This window comes from Sceloporus occidentalis, unplaced genomic scaffold, assembly GCF_023333645.1.
Source record: "Sceloporus occidentalis isolate IW3139 unplaced genomic scaffold, rSceOcc1.0.p SCAF_2, whole genome shotgun sequence".
In the NCBI taxonomy this organism is placed as follows: domain Eukaryota; kingdom Metazoa; phylum Chordata; class Lepidosauria; order Squamata; family Phrynosomatidae; genus Sceloporus; species Sceloporus occidentalis.
Window position 1 is genome coordinate 191,131,044 of NW_028316982.1, and position 19,171 is coordinate 191,150,214.

General features: G+C 39.6%; 1 protein-coding gene across 9 annotated transcripts in view; it reads right to left on the reverse strand.

The window, feature by feature from the left end:
• LOC149319486 (dystrophin-like) overlaps positions 1-19,171 on the reverse strand; it is a 1,434,671-nt gene that overhangs the window by 456,220 nt on the left and 959,280 nt on the right. For all 9 annotated transcript variants that reach the window (XM_089511816.1, XM_089511819.1, XM_089511811.1 and 6 more), the window contains one exon: positions 12,573-12,748. In XM_089511816.1, the coding sequence (XP_089367942.1) occupies positions 12,573-12,748 (176 nt within the window). The remainder of the gene's footprint in view (positions 1-12,572; positions 12,749-19,171) is intronic.

Consider the following 19,171-nt stretch of genomic DNA (forward strand, 5'->3'; position numbering starts at 1 on the left):
ACTGTCTGATGTAGAACTTTTAAATGAAGTGTGTAGTACTTATAAGAATTTAAAGCTTAAGAAAACATTTTATTAATACAAAAAATAATATATAAAACATACTTTATAATTTTGTTTCATTTATGGGTTTTGTACTTAAATTGTATGGCATTCACATGGTATCTGTAAGGTATTTTATTCATATTTTAGATTTATTATATTTAGCTTTTTCTAATTTTTATAGAACTTCTATAGAATTTTATAGTGTTTTATCTCCTTTTGTGTTATTTTGATATGGCCTAAGGGCTAATCAATAAACATTGATTGATTTAAAACATACACATACATCATAACTACCTCTACCAACAACACAAACTAACACAATATAAAAACAAAGTAAAACCAAGGGGAAATAAGTGACTTCCAATGTACAAGCAAATGGTTGTAGTTATAAAATTATTCTGCTTCCTCTAGTCTACACACACACAAATATTAAAATCTGCATGTTATTCAATTCTACTCTGCTTCGAAGACCTAAAACTACTATTTCCCCCTAATAAGCTTTTATTTTACTAAAACTATACTATCACATTATTTCACTTTCCTCATCATCATCCCTCTCTCTATTCTCAAAATTCTGTATTTATACATTTTGCTTCAAAACTCATAAATCTCAAAAATTACTTATTTCAGAACCACTTAGGTGCCAACAACCTTTAAGCAGTTATAATTATTTAAATTTTACATAGTATTTCTTTCCAGATATCAGTTTTTACCTAAAACCTTAAAACACTGCACTTACTATTCCAAAACTGTAAAGTTTATTGCACTGGGGTAAAAACGTTCCCCAGTGCGTTCTAACGGGCACTAGCGGGGCCGCGCACAGAACGTGATGATAACCGGATGGTGCTCAGAACGCGAGTTTACCGCACGGTAAACTCCATGTTTCAGACCAATATCCGCTTCTCCATTATGGGTGTTGCTGCTTTGTATAACCTTCTTCAGCCCCTCACATTGCATTAATATTGGTTCCTTCTGTCCCAACAAATTCTGAAATCATTTGAATTGGGGGTTGTTTTACCTGCTTCACATTTTCCTTATACAGTCCGTCCTCGCCTTACGCGGGGGATCCGTTCTGGATCCCTCCGCGTAAGGTGAATTCCGCCTATGCTCGAGCCCCATTGGAAACAATGGGGCTCATGCGCGGCGGCGCAGGCGCATGTGGGGCGCAACGGGCGCGCGCGCCCATTCAATTGAATGGGACGCGCCGCCCCTTCTGCCCCGTGCACGGCCCACGGCTTGAGCGCGTATGCTCAAGGCCGTGTAAGGCACACCCGCATATGGCGCGGGCGCGCTGTATTCTACCTTCAAAAAGTTTTTTTAATTCAATTTTCCAATTTTTCTTTAAATCACGTTTCTTCTCTTCCATCTCTAGTCTCATCTGTCTTAATTCCTCTAGAAGCAGTTGATTCAAATCAGTTGACTTAACTGACTGGTAAAGTTTTGTCTTTGATATTTTATCTGTAGACATTTTGACAGCTGTCATGACAGTTCTCAAAAGGCAAAAAATAATTCCTTTTTTTGTGGTAGTTAGTCCAGTTGCTCACTAGATGTCCCTGTTTCTTTCCATGAGGTTAACTTGTATTCCACACACCATGAACCACAATGTATTCTCCTCTATCACTTCCTGAGCCAGTAATGTCTTTGCCTTCATCAGGGAAAAATGAACAATAAAATAAGCAATACATTCTTTCTCACAGTCTAGTGGACTTAACTCTTTCTGTACAGCAGTTTTCCCCCAAAAACAAATAAATTGGGGCTTTAAGTTTCTAAATTTGCATCATTTTAATTTCTATTTACTCTCATTTCTTGGTACAACCTATAATTGTTAAAAATAAAGGAGGGGGCTACTTTCTTCTGCATTTAAATCTGTTTACATTTGGAGTTTATTTATTCATCATTTTGATAATAGAAGTGTTGATGCTAGAAGCCATTGTTCTCCTCCCCAAATGGCTTCTGCATAAGCTGGAAGTCATGTAAAATGCATCCGCACTTGGCATGGGTGCATGGTATTTTAAAACTGGAGAAAATTGGAATATTTCGCTAAGAGAAAAAGTCAGGAATAAAAACCAAAAGTATGCATTCTACTTAAAGTTGTCAAATGGCTTCAGTTTATCCAATTTGTCCCCAGAGCAGTAACCAGTAAAGGTCACTGAACTGGAACCTACATAGACAGTGAACTGTGGCAAAAAAGACATTGGAAGCAGTATAACACTATTGAAATCATATGTATTTTTGAAGAAGTACCATGTTTATTGGGACTTAAACCCCTGGTACACATTTATAGGACTTACACATTAATTTTATTTTTAACTGTATTTGTTTATTAAAAAATCAACAAAAAGACATTCATGTTGGCTTTTTGTGTGTTGTGTGCCTTCAAGTCATTTCTGATTTATGGTGGCCCTAAGGCAGCCCTATCATGGGGTCTTCTATGCAAGAGGAGGTTTGCCATTGCCTTTTTCTGAGGCTGAGAGCATGTGATTTGCCCAAAGTCACCCAGTGAATTTCGTGGCCAAGTGAGAATTGAACCCTCAAACCACTATGCCATGCTGGCTCTCCATATTGGCTGAGAATTCTAAATGCCCCCACTTAAACTGTAAATCCCAGACTGCAACAGGAGGCAGTCAGAGCAGTTAAAGTGGAATAACAGCTCTATAAAATTGTAGTGCCGTAATCTAGTTAGTTTCTAAGATGCTACAAGATCTCTCTACATACTGATTCTAAAGACTAACACTGCTATATCTTTGAACTCTTGCTAAATATGTTGTTGTTGGTTGTTCTTGTAGTAAGGTCCAATCAAATGTGTAGCATAACTGTAGTATTTTACCAGTTTCAGTACAAATATAGCAAATTTTACTAAGTATAACCGACAGTAAAATGTACTGAGATATGCTGCTACAGATATTTAGGATTGGCATGCAACACACATAAAGGGACATTAGTCATATGATATGTGCAATTCAGGGCGGGATAAATGACAAAGAAGAAAGTATTTTAATGTGCTAAAATAAGCCTATGTTTCTAAGGTTGTCATTTTGACAACAAAGGTTAAAAATGTTTTACTCATGCATTTGAAATCTCAAGTGTTGGATCTTTGTTTACCTTCAGGTCTAATGGTTTGCTAGGATTTATTCCAACATGTGGTACTAAAGGTAACAAATGGTGCATTTAAAACTCTCCATCTGCAATTAAGTGCTAGATATTTTATTTCAAGAGTCATTTCAATGCATTTGCACAAGAAGAAGCTGTGGCCTCTGTCTGAAATATTGGATGAGTAGCTACGTGCATTACAAAAGCTTCTAATATATTTAAAATAAACAGAGAAACAGTGAACATAGCAAGAAAGTTACATATAATTTCAAAATAAATACAAAACACAGAACACTTCTTTGAATTAATATAGTTAAATATTAACTAATGTTTGTGGGATTTAAAAATACACTTGTAAAATTGAAAGAAATTGTCAGACCCAGCATCTATGAAGTTGAAGGATGGAAATAGCTGGGGAAGAGCAAGAAAAAAGCAGACCTGGCCAGAAAAACAGTCTTCTAGTTGCTCACAGTATTGAGCAAGCCTGATCCAGAAGTTTTTCCAAGGATCTCCTGGCCAATTAAGCTAATGACACTTCCTTGACTTCTCTGCAGGAAGAGAGTTGCATGGTTGGCACTGCAGAGGGTGAATCTCCTCAAGCACTAGTTCAAGACCCAGAGCAAACCCCCAGACATTTCGGTAGACAAGTAGAGAAAAAATAATGTCTCCTCTACACCCAAGTCAAGATACATTGTATCCAAAACCAGCCAAATTATTTTGGCGGGTGAGGCACCAAATACCATAAGTGCCTACCCCCAGCAGTAAATATATAACAACAAATAATGGCTATTTCACAACATCCCAAACCATTGCATGTGGCAATCAAAACATCCTGCCTAATGGCAGGGTTGGCTGGGTCTAGACCCACTACAATTATGTATTGCAAAAGTCTAATCATGCCCTCTGATTTATATTGCAGTTGGTCCTCTATATCCATGGATTCTTCATCCACTGGAAGCTTGCTATATATACTACCACTTAGAAAGCTCTAGGTTTTAGCTACTCAAGAGAGTTTTTAAAAAACTCCCTCCTCTGGGTGTTGAGCTACTTTTGTGATTTGGTTCAGTATAGCAAGGATCATTGAGGTCCTAAAGTTACCCTTCATTCTGTTCTGTCGCTTTTTATGTTTAAAGTTAATATTACTCTATTATGTTTTTATGGGAAGGGGTTCATTTTGTACTTATGGAGGTTGTTAATATTTAATGTATTACTGTACATTACATGAAACAGCTAGTAAGTGGGGAGTGCAATTTACAAATTAAATAAATTATTCATTGACAAAGGAAATATGTAGAAGCATGACAGGAGAAATGGCCAATAGATGCATGTGCACTGGGTTCTTGGTACCACTTTGACATCACACATTTAGTATCTTTTAAACTGTAAGGCAGCAATGAAGAACACATTGTCTGCACAATGTCATAGTGCACTTCCCATCAGTTCCTGGCAGCTCAGCCAAGGGATTGGAATGATGGTTGTTGCAGTACAGCCACACATGGAGAGCCCTATATTCATCATTCCTACTACAAGGAGTCTTCTCATATTGTCCTGTATGCTCTTAGATGTGGTAGAATAATCCTGTTCTGCATGATTATTGTTCACCTTGACATCATACAGTTTCTTTTTAGTTATACACCTCAATGGTATGGCCCCAAATAGGGTGCTTTCTCAGTGTTCAGTGATAGTACTGTCTAACTGTCCTGCCTCTTATGAGGGAGGACTAACCCATATCTCCCAGATCTAACTTTAGTTATAATGTTCTCCGGTAGAGAATCCTTCCTAGATGTATGTATTCAAACACGTAGATGTAAATCAAATAAAGAATGGGTTTTAGAACAGATTTTAAAGTGCTTCTTGTTTTTACAAAACCAAAGCAAACCCTCTTACTGAAGTTCTTACACCTGTTAAGAAATCTATGTAGCTCATCAATATTTATAACAACATCAATAGCTATTTTCAAATGAGAATTTTAGTGGTCATTGGTGTGTGGCTGTAACTTTTAACCTTGTCTTTTTAGTTCTAAAATTTATTAGGAAGAGTAATTACTTGGCAAGTACAGTAATCAAATACCAACAGTTTTAAATGAATTAATGCCTTCAGATTTTCAGCCAGGTTATCTCACAAAGGTGACATACTTTGTCCTGAGGGAGGGGGAAAGGGGAGGTCATGAAAATTTGTCAGATGTAGCAGATTTACGATATAGAGATATAGAGATATAGTAGTGTGTTGGACAAAGTGAGGAGGGGGCAGAAGTGGAGAAAGGACACTGTACTCATAGAATACATTGTCTTCCTTGGTCTTTCCTCCTTAAGCTCTCACTTTCTAGTTTAATATTATAATAGCACTCAAGGCAGCAAACATCATTTTTTTTTTTTAAATGAACAACGAAATCATTTAAAATAATTACACAAATAGCAAACATGGGCCCATTACAGACGGGCCTTAAAGTGCACACTCCATGCATGATAGGGTTAGAAAGGGGCGCCCTTTCTGGACGCCTCCAATCCTAGCACGCGCGGAGCGCGCACAAAATGGCAGCGGCCATTCCACATGGCCACCGCCATTACGACGTCATGACTGCGCCGCCTCTATATGGGGTGGCACAGACATGATGTCATCACGCCACGCCAGGGCGAATAGTGCGCCCCTTCCCCGGCCGCAAAAGGAGCTCAGACGGCTGCACCCAGTGACGCAGAGGAGAAAGGGGCCAAGTGGCCCCTTTCTCCTCCTCCCCGCCGCCGCGGGGTGTCCTTGGGGCTTGAAGCCCCAAGGACACCCCTTTCCAGGCTGCGGGGAAGGGGCCTTTTGCCGCTTCCCAGCAGCCTGGAAAGTGGCAGATCGGGGCCTCAGCGGCTGCCGCTCTGACCACTGAGGCCCCGATCCAGCGGGGAAAGGGGCGGGTGCAGGCCGCCGCTTTTCAGCAGTCTGTAACCCGCCTTAGCTAGCGAAACAATAGTAACCAATATTTATAAAAAACAGTTTAACACCTTTTTGAGGTGCCCCAATTAAGAACTGCTGTGTGCCTTCAAGTCATTTCTGACTTATGGTGACCCTAAGGCAAAGAAGAAAGTGCCAAGGCAGGCTTATTGCTGAAGATAAAGAAAACAAAAATAATGACCATTGGCAATCAACATAAATTCAACCTGGACAATGAGGAAACTGAAATAGTTAAAGATTTTCTCTACCCTGGATGAAACATTGATCAGAATGGAGACTGCAGTCAAGAAATCAGAAGAAAACTAGGAATCGGAAGGGCAGCTATGGAATAACTAGACAAGATCCTTTAGTATAAAAATATACAACTGAGCACTAAAATTAGAATCGTCCAAGCCATTATATTCCCATCACAATATTTGAATGTGAAAGCTGGCCAGTGAGGAAAGTGGTTAAGAAGAAAATCAATTCATTTAAGATGTGGTGCTGGAGAAGAGTGCAGAGGATAACCAAAAAGACACACAAATGGTGCTTGAACAGATTAAGCTTGAAAACTCCCTGGAAGTCAAGAGAATCAAATTGAGGCTATCGTACTTTGGGCATATTACGAGAAGGCATGACTCATTTAGAAAAGGCAATAATGCTAGGAAAGGAAGAGGGTAATAATAATAATAATAATAATAATAATAATATAATAATAATAATAATAATAATAATAATAATAATAATAATAATACGTTTTATTTATAGACTGCTATTCCGCAATGATCATAGCGGTGTACAGTAAAAATGGAATACAATACAAATATAAGGTGACAGTTAAAGGAGGGAGAAGTCTCATCCCTCAGGCAGTCCCTGATGTTGCTGGGTCTGCCTGATCGCTCCCTCTGAGGCCAAGATGACAGTTACAAGAGGGAGGAGCCTCTTCCTTCAGGCAGTCCCCGATGTTGCTGGGTCTGCCTGATCACTCCCTCTGAGGCCAAGATGACAGTTACAAGAGGGATGAGCCTCTTCCTTCAGGCAGTCCCTGATGTTGCTGGGTCTGCCTGATCGCTCCCTCTGAGGCCAAGATAACAGTTACAAGAGGGAGGAGCCTCTTCCTTCAGGCAGTCCCCGATGTTGCTGGGTCTGCCTGATCGCTCCCTCTGAGGCCAAGATAGTAGAAAGAAAGGCAAACTGCACACCAGATGGGTAGACTCAATCAGGATGGTTACGGACCTGAATTTATAGGACCTGAACAAAGCAGGGGAGGATGAGGTGTCTTGGAGATATCTCATCCAGAATGTTGCCATGTGTCAAGGTGGACTCAAGGGCACTTAACAAACAACAAAGGCAGTGACCTTGGGAAAATGCCAAGCCCTCTCTAAATAAATCTTGCAAGAAAACCCTGTGATAGAGTCACCTTAAGGCCACCATAAGTTGGAAACGATTTGAAGATGCACAACAACAAGAAGGCAAATTTATCACAGACTATTTACCATGGGTTGCCTTTGGCTTCCTCTGAGACTGAGAGAATGTCACTTGCTCAAGATCATCCAGTGGCTTTGAGTGACTGAGTGGGCATTTGAACCCTGGTCTTCCAGAGCCCTAATCCAACACTGTAATGACTAAACTCTGGTGGCTCTCCAAATTAGGAAAGCCTTTAGAAATACCTTTTCTGTTTAAGTTTCCAAAACATTTTTTCAAATACTAAAGCAAAAAGAAAAATAAACCTATATTTCCTTGTTGCAGATTGTGTACATGTTTCTTCAGAAACAAGCCCTGCTATAATTAGCAGATTTACTTCATCCTAAGTGAATTTAGAATTGCAGACATAACTCCTTATGGATTTGAAAACTCATCTGGAGTTTGGGGTTTCAGTATCATCAGTACGCTGATGTCACACAACTCTAGCTCTCCTTTTCATCCAATTCTGAGGAAGCTGTTTCTGTACTAAATCAGTGTCTGCAGTCTGTAAAGGAGTAAATTAGGGTGGACAAACTAAAACCTAATTCAGATATGAGAGAGGTGCTTCTGGTCAGTCAGAAGGCAAATCAAAAAATAAGGATTTAGCCAATGCTGGATGGGGTTACATTCCCACTGAAATCTCAGGTTCACAGTCTGTGTGTACTTCAAGACTCAGATTTGAGCCTGGATGCCCAGGTTTCAGCTGTGGCTAGAAGTGGTTTTGCACTAGTGCACCAGCTGCAGCAGTTCCTTGATATCTGGCTATGGAGACACATGAATTGGTTACATCCCATTTGGTCTAATGTAATGAGCCAAGATGGTATCCGGGCACCGACAGAAGGGCTTTGAGTGTGTGCGTGCTCAGCCCTATTTCAACCCTAGTTTGGACTCAGGCCGGCATAAAATGCTGGTCTGTATTGGCCCTGTATCTCCTTATATAAGCCAACTCAGGTTTTAAGGTCTGCAAAGGAGGGCTTTCTCTTAGTCCCACCACCTTCAAAGGCACATTTGGTGAGGACTCAGGAGACAGCCTTCTTCATGGCTGCTCCCACACTGTGGAACTCCCTTCTGTGGGAGGTCTGGTTCACCCTTCTGTTGTTGCCTCGCTTGTGTTGAAATTTAGGATGCATGGAAGCTAATTTTATACCCCTTTTGTACTTCATAAATGTATAATGATGGCCCTATAATATTTCAACACTAGTAAAAAGTATTTATCTGTAAGGCTGCATTTGCACTGCAAAAATAATCCAATTTGACATCACTTTAACTGTCATGGCTCAGTGCTATAGAATTCTGGGATTTGTAGTTTGAGAGATATTTAGCCTTCTTTGACAGAGAGTTCTGATGCCACAACTACAAATTCCAGAATTCCATAGCACTGGACCATGACAGGTAAAGTGGTGTCAACCTGGATTATTTCTTCAGTGTAGATGCAGCCTATGCTGGTCATCTGGAGTGTTATGTGGATTGTATTACACAACTGTCATAGTCTCAGCTGTTACTTGTGACCTATATATTCATCAGTATATGAAAAACAGATTTCATTTTCATCAGAGGCTGAAAATTTCCCCCCGAACATCACTATAAGTGAGTACTCAAACCAACTGTGAGCAACATCCTGTCACACAGCAGTTCTGCCATTTCATGATTCCTTTTCTCCTTCCCGTCTTTTAAAAATAGCCTGTCCAAGCTTGGAGTCTGTGTCGTTCACAGAAACAAAACCACATCAACCTGGAAAATCTAGCCTCAGTTCACCTATTTCCTTTGTACAAATGTTACATTCCACAACCCATTTAATCATCCTTCTATTCGGGGGATGGGGGGATGGGGACAGTAAATGAACTTCTAGTGTTGAATTGAGTAAAGTTCAAATCAAACTTTTTTAATACTGAGTGGGAAAACCATGATAAATAGTTTTGCAACAGATATAAAAATAAAACAAACTTTCCAACTCTTGTGGTATCTGGAAGAGCAACAAATTTATTATGACATCAGTTCATATTGATTGGAGTCTACTGTATATGAGAAAGTGTTCTGTAGACTCAAAAGGTTTAGCACATAAAAAAGGTATTTATTTTTGAAATTCCACAAGGTTTTGTTCTTGCACTCACTTGTGCGCTCTCTCTCTCACACACACACACACACACACACACACACACACACATCCCTTATCTGAAAGGGGCCAAAATGATTGTACTTACTGGAAAGGAAGCATCTTTATGAAGCTGGTTAAAGTTGCATAAATGGTTCTCGGGGTCCATTGGCCCAGCGAGAAGGTTTTGCTGGCCTCTCATTGGAGAGACCAGAAGATTTAAATAAAAACGGCGCTTTGTGTGTCCGCTAGACAGGGAGGGGCTAAGCCTATTTAAGGCTCTCCTGCCCTTGGCCTCCCTGTCAGTTTGAAAGAGCTGGCCCATCCTCCCGCCTCGACGACAGTGTAAGATTCATTCTGGTTGCTTCAGAGCTGGGTAGGAATTTCTGCCCGTGTTTTCCCAAGGGTTTTTTGCCTATCCTACACTGCTGGATGAGGAATTGGACGATTGGCTTAGAGTGTGGCCATAAATAGGCCTCAGGCATAGGCGGGGGGAGATAGTCGGTTCGGTGAGCACCTCGGCACCCTCCTAAAGGATGAAGGTGGGTCTCTGGAACGGAGGTTTATGTCTTGAGACTAAACACGAAGGGAAAGAGACTTGCCTTGGGGCTGGCTTGAGATTCAAACCCTCACTTAAGTCTTGAGAGTTAAGTGGGGAAGTCTTGGGTTGGCCTTCCGGATGAGGGCCGGCCAGGGGCAACCCAAATTATGGATTGCCCTTGGGGCTCAGGTGTTTTCGCCCTTTTAGGAAGCTGGGGAACTGGTCTTGGAGCAGACCATCCGCCAGCTGTTCCTGCACAAGGTTCTCCCCCCTGGGCTTGCAGTTCTCAAGAAATAAAGTTAAATAGGTTGAATTTTAATAAAGTTGCCCATTTTATAACCCAGTTCTCTGTGTCTGGTCTCATTATTTAATGAGTTGGTGAGCAAATAATAGTTTTGTGTGATAAATAAAGATAATAGTCTCCCAATAATTACAAAATATGAAATGTTAGCATCAATTATTTGAGGATGCCCCAGAAATAAATCTGTATGCACCAGATTTAGCACTGTACTTGTCACTTCCTCTTGATGCTGTTTACTTTTGGCATGATCGGTGTTTCGCTCATTCCAAATGAAAAAAAAAAAGGTTAATTCAACAACACTCTTTCACGTTGCCCTTCCTTTTGCACAAAATAACTATAATTTCAAGCTTCTTCTCAATGAAAATAAGAGGCTGTGCAGACCACCTCCAGCTGTGCCAGATTGGGGCTGTGGCAACTGCACGCCATGGCCCCAATCTGGCCTTTCCAGGGTGCAAAAAGGAACAGCAAAAAGCAGCTCCTTTTTGCGCCCTGGAAAGTGTGCTATAGCTGCAGCTTTAAGGCGCTACTTTGGCACTGCACCATGTGGAGTGGCACGTGGTGGAGTTGGGGCATGTGTTACATGGATGCCATGCCCCGACTCCAGCCCCAGGCCAGCCTTTATGACTGGTGTGCACAGCCCCTAAGGATCATCAGTGTTAACAGCAAAGGAAGCATGCAAAATTACTATGAGCCTCCACAACACACTCATAGCATAAAGGGGTGGAGTGAGATAAGTGAAGGCCTTGCAAAGAAAATGGGAAACACAACTCTATTTTTTCTCACAAGTGCTTTTTTACCAAGTGTTTTTTTAAAGCCACAGAGATTGTGTTTCAATCTTTAAAGCAACCAACAGAAAAACCCCTCTTAAAATCATAGTAATTTCTTGAAAAGATGACTGCAGAGATTTCCAGGAGTGCCTCTTATACTGTCAGTCACCAGTCTCACATAAATTTAGGTTCAGTACTTTGCTTCTATTGACATGTTTTCGTTGTGTTGCTTTTTGTTTTTACTATGTTAATTCAGACCAGATACACTTATGGTTTATTTGCTTTGAAGCTAGAAAAGGGCAAAGTGACTGGGAGAAATATTTTAATTTGAAGCATTCTGAAAACTAGTGACAAGACCAGATAGTAGTCAGTGACAAAATTTAAATCAACCTGATTTTAATAATCAGTCAAAGGTACAGCTAAAACTATACAGATAAGGATACATGATTTGCAGCCCAGTCTTCTTCTGATTAAGCCAGCCCCACTTGAGTTTGATGGACACATTTCCAAATAAACATTCTCTAAACAAAACTGAAAGCTTTGTTTATGAAGGTGTTTCACTAACATGTGCATTGTAGTAAGTCCCACCAATTTCAGAGAACGTTACTTACTCCCAGTATACATGACTGCATGTATACTCACATGCAGACAGGGATAATCTAAATAGTGTTATATTCAGTCTAATTTAGCTCGTTAGAAGTTACATTAATCTCAGTTGGCCAATTTAATCATTATTACTGATTTCAGTGGAATCAAATTCAATCAGCATAGTCTGGATTCAGCTCAGGGAATTGTACAAAATATCCTTTTCCCCACTGAAAAAACCTCAAGAGCAGCTGATTTGTCTTTAAAGGTATGAATTAATATGAGTGTTATACTTGCTTTATTTACCACTTTTGCCAAAATACAAAATACATAAATAGAAAGTACTAAAAATAAACTTGAAATTGGCACAGTCAATCATTTTGTCAAAATGTTCTCCTGGTGGTAAAATCCCTCCTCCATTTAGCCTGCAGATTCCTGGCTCCTTTAGTAGAACCCCAACAGCTCGAAAATGCTGCTCCTCAATGCAAGTTCAAGGACTGGGAAGAGATGTATTTTAAATATATAAAAGAATCAGGTATATTTATTGGCGACTCTCTTGGCATTAATTGTATTTGCATTTCTTCATCAAATTTATGAATAAACACAGTTATCATGATACTATGGATATTTTGTTTGCTCATCAGTTCACAGAAATGAATCTCACAACCTGTAAATCCATATATAATAGCAATACTAAAACTCTAATAAAATATATTTTTGGTCTTATTAAGATTTAGCTTGGCTTCTCAAAATGTAATTGCTATGCTAGCTTACCTCTTTTTTTTCTCAGCCAACTGTCTGCAGACTTCCTTCCACCGAAAGTTCAGGCTGCCCAATTTTTCCTTCAACACGCTAGCATCTGCTGTTGATGACTGCTCAATAACCTCTTCTCCGGTTAAGTTCAAAATTCTGACAACAGCTTGCTGTCCACCAATTCCATCCTGGAGGTCCTACAAAATAAGAGATAAGCTGATAAAAATGGGAAGAAATGTACTTCTTACTTGGGCACAGATCAAATACATTGTGGCTGATGAAAACATTGTGGAGAAAAAATGTAATGGATATGTTTCCCCATTAAATCTTAATGTGTCTACATATTACAACTTTTATATTTTCAAAGCAAGAATCCTTTTCACTTCTTTGCCGGTTTTAAAAATTAGTCTAATTTTAAGCTAGGAAATGTCAGTGTATTAATCATATCTGTTAGACCTGATTTCAATGTGACATGGCCAAGGACAAAGCAGTTACGCATGCAGTTGCTCTCCATAGCCAGTTTTCTATTTAAAAGTACCTGATGCCATGCACTGGCTCATATTAAACCAACATTTTTATTCCTTACCTTTTCATATTAACACATGTTGTTCAGTATACCATAAATATTTTTAAATATGACATTGTATGCATGTAGATCCTGCATAGGTAAGTGCTTTGTAACATTGATGTTTCTGTATAAACATTGTTTTTGAACAAATAATGCAGTTCTTCATTATTATTGAGAGAAACTGATTTTAGCTATTTTCTTCCCACTATGCCTTGAATTCCAGTTTGGATGAAAGGTGGGATAGAAATCCCATAAATAAACTGCAGTTTTTGAAGACTATTTGCAAATTCAGGAGTCACTCAATGCAAAAATATTTTTCATAATATTATTTGCTGTGCAGAACAGGATGTTCCCTGCACAGACACAGAAAATGCAGTTTTTGTGTGTGCAAAATAAGTACATATGAATTTTGTGTAGAATAAGTCTTAAAATGCAATGATTCTTTCCAGTCCTAGATTCTTCCAGTCAGGATTTCCTGACACCTGAGAAATGCTTTCCAGCCTTTTGTTTTAATTCAAATGTTCTTTCCATTTCTACTTCTGACTATACAGTGATTATTCAGTTTTGTCAAAGTGTGGAATTTAATCTAGTCACTGGGGTAAATGCATGTTGGATTTCCAACTACCACAGAACTTTCTTATGGTAATGTATAACGAAATCTCAAAAACTTTGAAAAACCACATGCCTCATAGACTGTAGCAAGGTTGCCAGTGATATGAACAGAGGGGTGATGCAACTCCACTTTCAGTTTCCGAAGTAAATTCAGTCTGTTTTCCCCACAGAAAATCAGCATGGTAAACAACCTAGAAAGTATTATAAGTTTTGAAGGCAATTGAAGTAGATGCTGAAAGATTATTTATCTTTGTCCTACTCATAAAGGCCAGCATCTCCTCCAAGGGACTGTTTCCTGTCTTGCTAGTGGGTGGAAACACATGAAACAAATGGGGGGGAAAGAATGGATTAATGGTGACAGTATGTTGTCCTTACTTATTTCCAGAGGGGTGTCCCTATTCGTTTGTTGCTGCTAAAACTACGAAGAGGTTTTTTGGCACTAATTAATGTATCTTGTCAGCAATGTCCGTCTGCATTATACATAGGACAAATAAGCAGTCTCTATACAACAGAATAATTGAACACAAATTTGACACCAGAAAGGACAGTATTCAGGAACCAGTCGGAGAACATTTCTGACTCCCAGTTGCTGATATTAAAATGTCTTTTGAATAAAAGAATAGCAAAGAAAGACTTAGCATGAAACTACTGAATCAGACCTTATCAAGAAACTCAGTTTTTATCAGTGGTGCTCTAAATCAAGCAAACACTTTTATAATCCAAATCAGGCAAAGTTTGGCTCACCATGTTTACCATGTTTCTGTTTTCTGGTCACAAGTTATTTTAGAGAATAAAAATATAAACAGATAGGTCAGAGCAAAATAAAAGTAAAACACAAATATATAGACTCAATAATTACAGTATATAAGTAAGCTTTTAAATGGAAAATAATACTATAAACATTCACAAAGCAGTGTCAACAACAACACACAATTGATATTGTCTGTCTGACAAGTTAGGGATAATAGTTTTTGTTTCTGAAATATGTACCAGTGTTAAAAAGGTAAAGGTTTCCCCTTTGACATGATTTTCTAGTTGTGTCCGACTGTAGGGAGCGTTGCTCACCTCCGTTATTAAGCTGAGGGAGCCAGCATTGTCAGAGGTGATTCTGTGCTTATGTGGCCAGCATGACCTGCCCATCAAAGTGGTACATATTTATCTACTGGCACTTTTACATGCTTTCAAACTGCTACATTGGCAGAAGCAGAGACTAGTGATGGGAGCTCACTCTGTCATGCGACACCCGGACCTTGAACTGCCGACCTTGAGATCTTCAGAGTCAGTGTCTTAACTGCTAACCCATCACATCCCAGTGTTAGCCTTCGGTTATTCCAGAATTCAACAATTTAAAATGTAGTCTTTCACATTTTTGTACTAATTATTAGGTGACTGGGTTAACTGAAAACCTCTCCTTTCCATTTTTTTTTCTTGTTAACTGCCATCAAGTCAACTTCAACTTATGGATACCTTATGAATGAGAGGCCTCTAACTCACTTTATCATCATCAGCCTTGCTCAGGTCTTGCAGACTGAAGGCTTTGGCTTCCTTGATTGAGTCTATCTTGATATTTGGTATCCATCTGGAATGTGGTCTTTTTTCCACACTGCTTTCTACCTTACCAAACATTGCCTTTTCTAGTGAGTCATATCTTCTAATGATATGTCTAAAGTGCAATAGTCTCAGTTTAGTCATCATGAGAGACTTCATGCTTGATATGCTCTATAACCCATTTATTTATTTGTTTGGCATTTCAGGGTAGCCATAGAACTCTCACCCAACATCATGTTTCAAATAAGCTGATTCTCATCCTTTCTTCACTGACCAGATTTCACAACCATACACAGAAACTGAAAATATGATGGCATGGACAAGCCCAACTTCACTTGTTGTGATATATATTCAAGTTGTTTCTGAGTTATGGTGACTGTAAGACTTATTATGGTGTGTCAGGTGTTGTCTTGATGTGCACCAGCCACTAGTGATATTTCTTCCCATTTCTACAGCACTTTCAAATGTTCAAAGCATTTAATATACATTATTTAACTGGAATCTTTGTAACAGCCTTTAAGGTCAGCCAGATTTATTATAATCTGCTCAACTCTTCAAGGGCTATGGAGAACATTTACCAATAGATCTCTTCTGCAAGGAACAAAAGTAAGCATCCTTTAATTGCCTCATTGTCTTTGTTACTTCAAATCATCAAAAGAGTTTGCAGTTTTAAAACATCTTCACTGCAGTTTCCTCTTTGCTGATTCTAGTTCATTAGTCCTTTGCCTTGCTGAATTGACACTTCAGAAAGTAGTGTTTCCTGTCAAAAAATGCTGCCTCTGAAGTGGTAGTTCAGTAAAGCATAAGGGATGGCAGGGTCAGTAAGTGACAACTATGTTAGAAAGCAAGCTTTTCAAAAGCAGGTGTCTCTAGTATAGAAAAAGGTCTGTGATGATGGCAAATAATGAATGCTTAAATTAATGATTCTTAGGCACGACTGTTTTTTAGAATGGAGATAATAGTGGTGGTACACCTATAAGTAGGAATATTATCTCCTAATATATATGATCATGCTCTCCCCTCAGCTGTCCTTAAAGAGCATTGTTCGAGAGACAATGTCCCTGTGAGTCTCGTCATATAGAAACAACAGAACATGTGTAACTCAATGTCTGTACTAGAGACATAGCCACACTAGCCTCATTTCACCCTTGTTGCATAAATGCCAAGAATACACAAGACGATTTTATAATTTCCTGTTGCTTTCAAATATTAATCCTTTATTGCTAGATTCTGTGCAGCAGCACTTAAAATTCATCAAACGATGACAGGTGTCACAGGCCACACCTGATTAATATTGTTCTGTACACAGATGATTATGGTACAATTTTTAAATGTTTTCATTATTTTTCTGTATCCATTTTGTGTTTTAATAAGATGTATAGTTCATTTTTATGTTTTTAATTGAATATACTCAATGTCTGCTGTTACTAGGCATTCAAATGAAGGGACATTCAAATTGGATTCAGCTGTACTCACCAAAACTGGTTTTAGGAGGATTGAAACCCAACCTAGAAACTAATCAAATAACCCATTTCAAGATGTCAAACAACATCAAGTGCATCTTATCGGATTTACGGTTAGCTTGTTCACCATTTTTTTAGCCAGTCTAAAACTGCTATTAGATTCTGATTCAGAATTTCTGAAAAGATATATAGCTGAGTGTCATCTACATATTTTAAGACATCCAACCCACAATTTCTCTTGGTGGCATGATGTTTGTTTGTTTTTTAAAAAAGAACAGAACCTTATGGCAGCCCATAAGCCAAAAATTATGGGACAGAGTAGCAGTCACCTTTATATTATGTTTTAACAATTTTGGTACAAGCACTGCTCTGAGGAATTAACAGAGAGCAACAAAGGGTAAATTAGATAATAAAAAATAAAAATAAAACTTATTTGTATCCTGCTTTTCTGTGACAAGACAATCAAAGCGGCTCACAACACATTAAAATCCACATTAACAACATTGTGTCCCAAATTCCCCCCTTAAAACAGGATTAAACATGTTACAATTAAAATATCTATTAAAACAGAAACACACACACACACACACACACACACACACACACATATATATATATATATAAAACGAGGACAAAGTTGTGGGCTAATACATGATGTGAGGGGCAGTCATTCTGTGGCCGGGCACTTTTATTCAGGAAAGACCTACTGGAAGAGATCTGTCTTGACAGCTTTTTTAAAGCTGTCTAAGCTGGCAATTTGATGGATCTTGTCTGGCAGGCTGTTCCATAGTCTGGGAGCAATTGCAGAGAAGGCCCTCTCGGAGGTAGCAGTTAGTCTGGTTTTTAAAGGCTGCAACAGATTCCTCCCAGAGGACCTGAGGGTGCAGGGCGGATTATATGGGAGCAGGCGATCCCTCAAATAGGTTGGGCCCAAGCCATGTAGGGCTTTAAAGGTTATAACCAACACCTTGTACTGTGCCTGGAAACTAATAGGCAGCCAGCGAAGAGATTTTAGGATGGGTGTTATTCGGTCACTCCTAGTTTTTCCATCAACCAGCCTGGCTGCCATATTTTGCACTAGTTGAAGTTTCCGGACTAGGCACAAGGGTAGCCTCTGCCCCATCTTGGATTCGCCCCTTTTCACTTGCTGCCCCTCACTCCTGGAACCTTCCTCCCCCACGAGCAAGAGCCATCACTTCCTTAACCAGCTTCAAAATGGAGCTGAAGACCATCCTGTTCAGAGAAGCATTCCCAGGCATTGCATAATTGTCACTTGCTATTTGATGTTCTTTTGTTGTCTGTTTTATTGAATCATTTCCTGTATTGCTATGTATTTTATATGTATTATCTTAATAGACAGGCCCCTTCCCCACCACCACTCCCTTCTCCTTCTGTGTCGTGTCTTTTTAGATTGTAAGCCTGAGGGCAGGGAACTGTCCAATTAAAAAGATTGTATGTGCAGCGCTGTGTAAATTTACAGCGCTTTATAAATAAAGGTTAATAATAATAGTAATAGCCTCATGTAGAGCGCATTACAGAAATCAGGTCGTGAAGTTACCAGTGAATGTACAACAGTTTCTAGGTCCTTTACTTCCAGGAAAGGTCACAGCTGACGTATCAGCCAGAACTGATAATAGGTGCTCCTGATTGTCGCATTCACCTGATTTCTCATGTGAAGCGATGAATCTAGGAGCACACCCAGACTGTGAACACAGTCCTTTGTGGAGAGCATGACCCCATCTAGGACTGGAGGTTGCAACCCTATATCTAGTTTGGGGCCTCTTACTGTAAGTACTTCTGTTTTGTCTGGATTCAGCCTGAGTTTGTTTCTCCTCATCCAGCCCATTACCACTTCAAGACACTGATAGAGGGGAGAAATGCCATCTGTTGTCATAGCTGCTGATCGGGACATGGAGAAATATATTTGGGTGTCATCAGCGTACTGATAACACCCTGCCCCATGTCTGTGAATGATTTCCCCCAGCAGCTTCATATAAATGTTGAATAGCATCGGAGACAGTATGGCGCCTTGAGGGACCACACATTTAAGCTCTGTTTTCGAGGAGCGACTGTCCCCGACATCACCCTCTGGAATCTACCTGAGAGGAAGGACCGGAACCACTGGAGTGCAGTGCTACCGATTCCTAACTCTCCCAGGCGTTCCAAGAGGATGTCATGATCTATTGTATCGAAGGCCACTGAGAGGTCTAGAAGCACCAACAGGGTCACGCTTCCTCTGTCAATGCCTAGACGAAGATCGTCAGCTAGGGCAACCATGGTAGTCTCCACCACATATCCTGTCCTGAAACCGGTTTGAAATGGGTCTAGACAATCCGTTTCATTCAAGATGACTTGGAGTTGCAAGGCGACAGCCCTCTTGATCACCTTGCTCAAAAATGAAAGATGGGATACAGGCCTGTAGTTCTTCA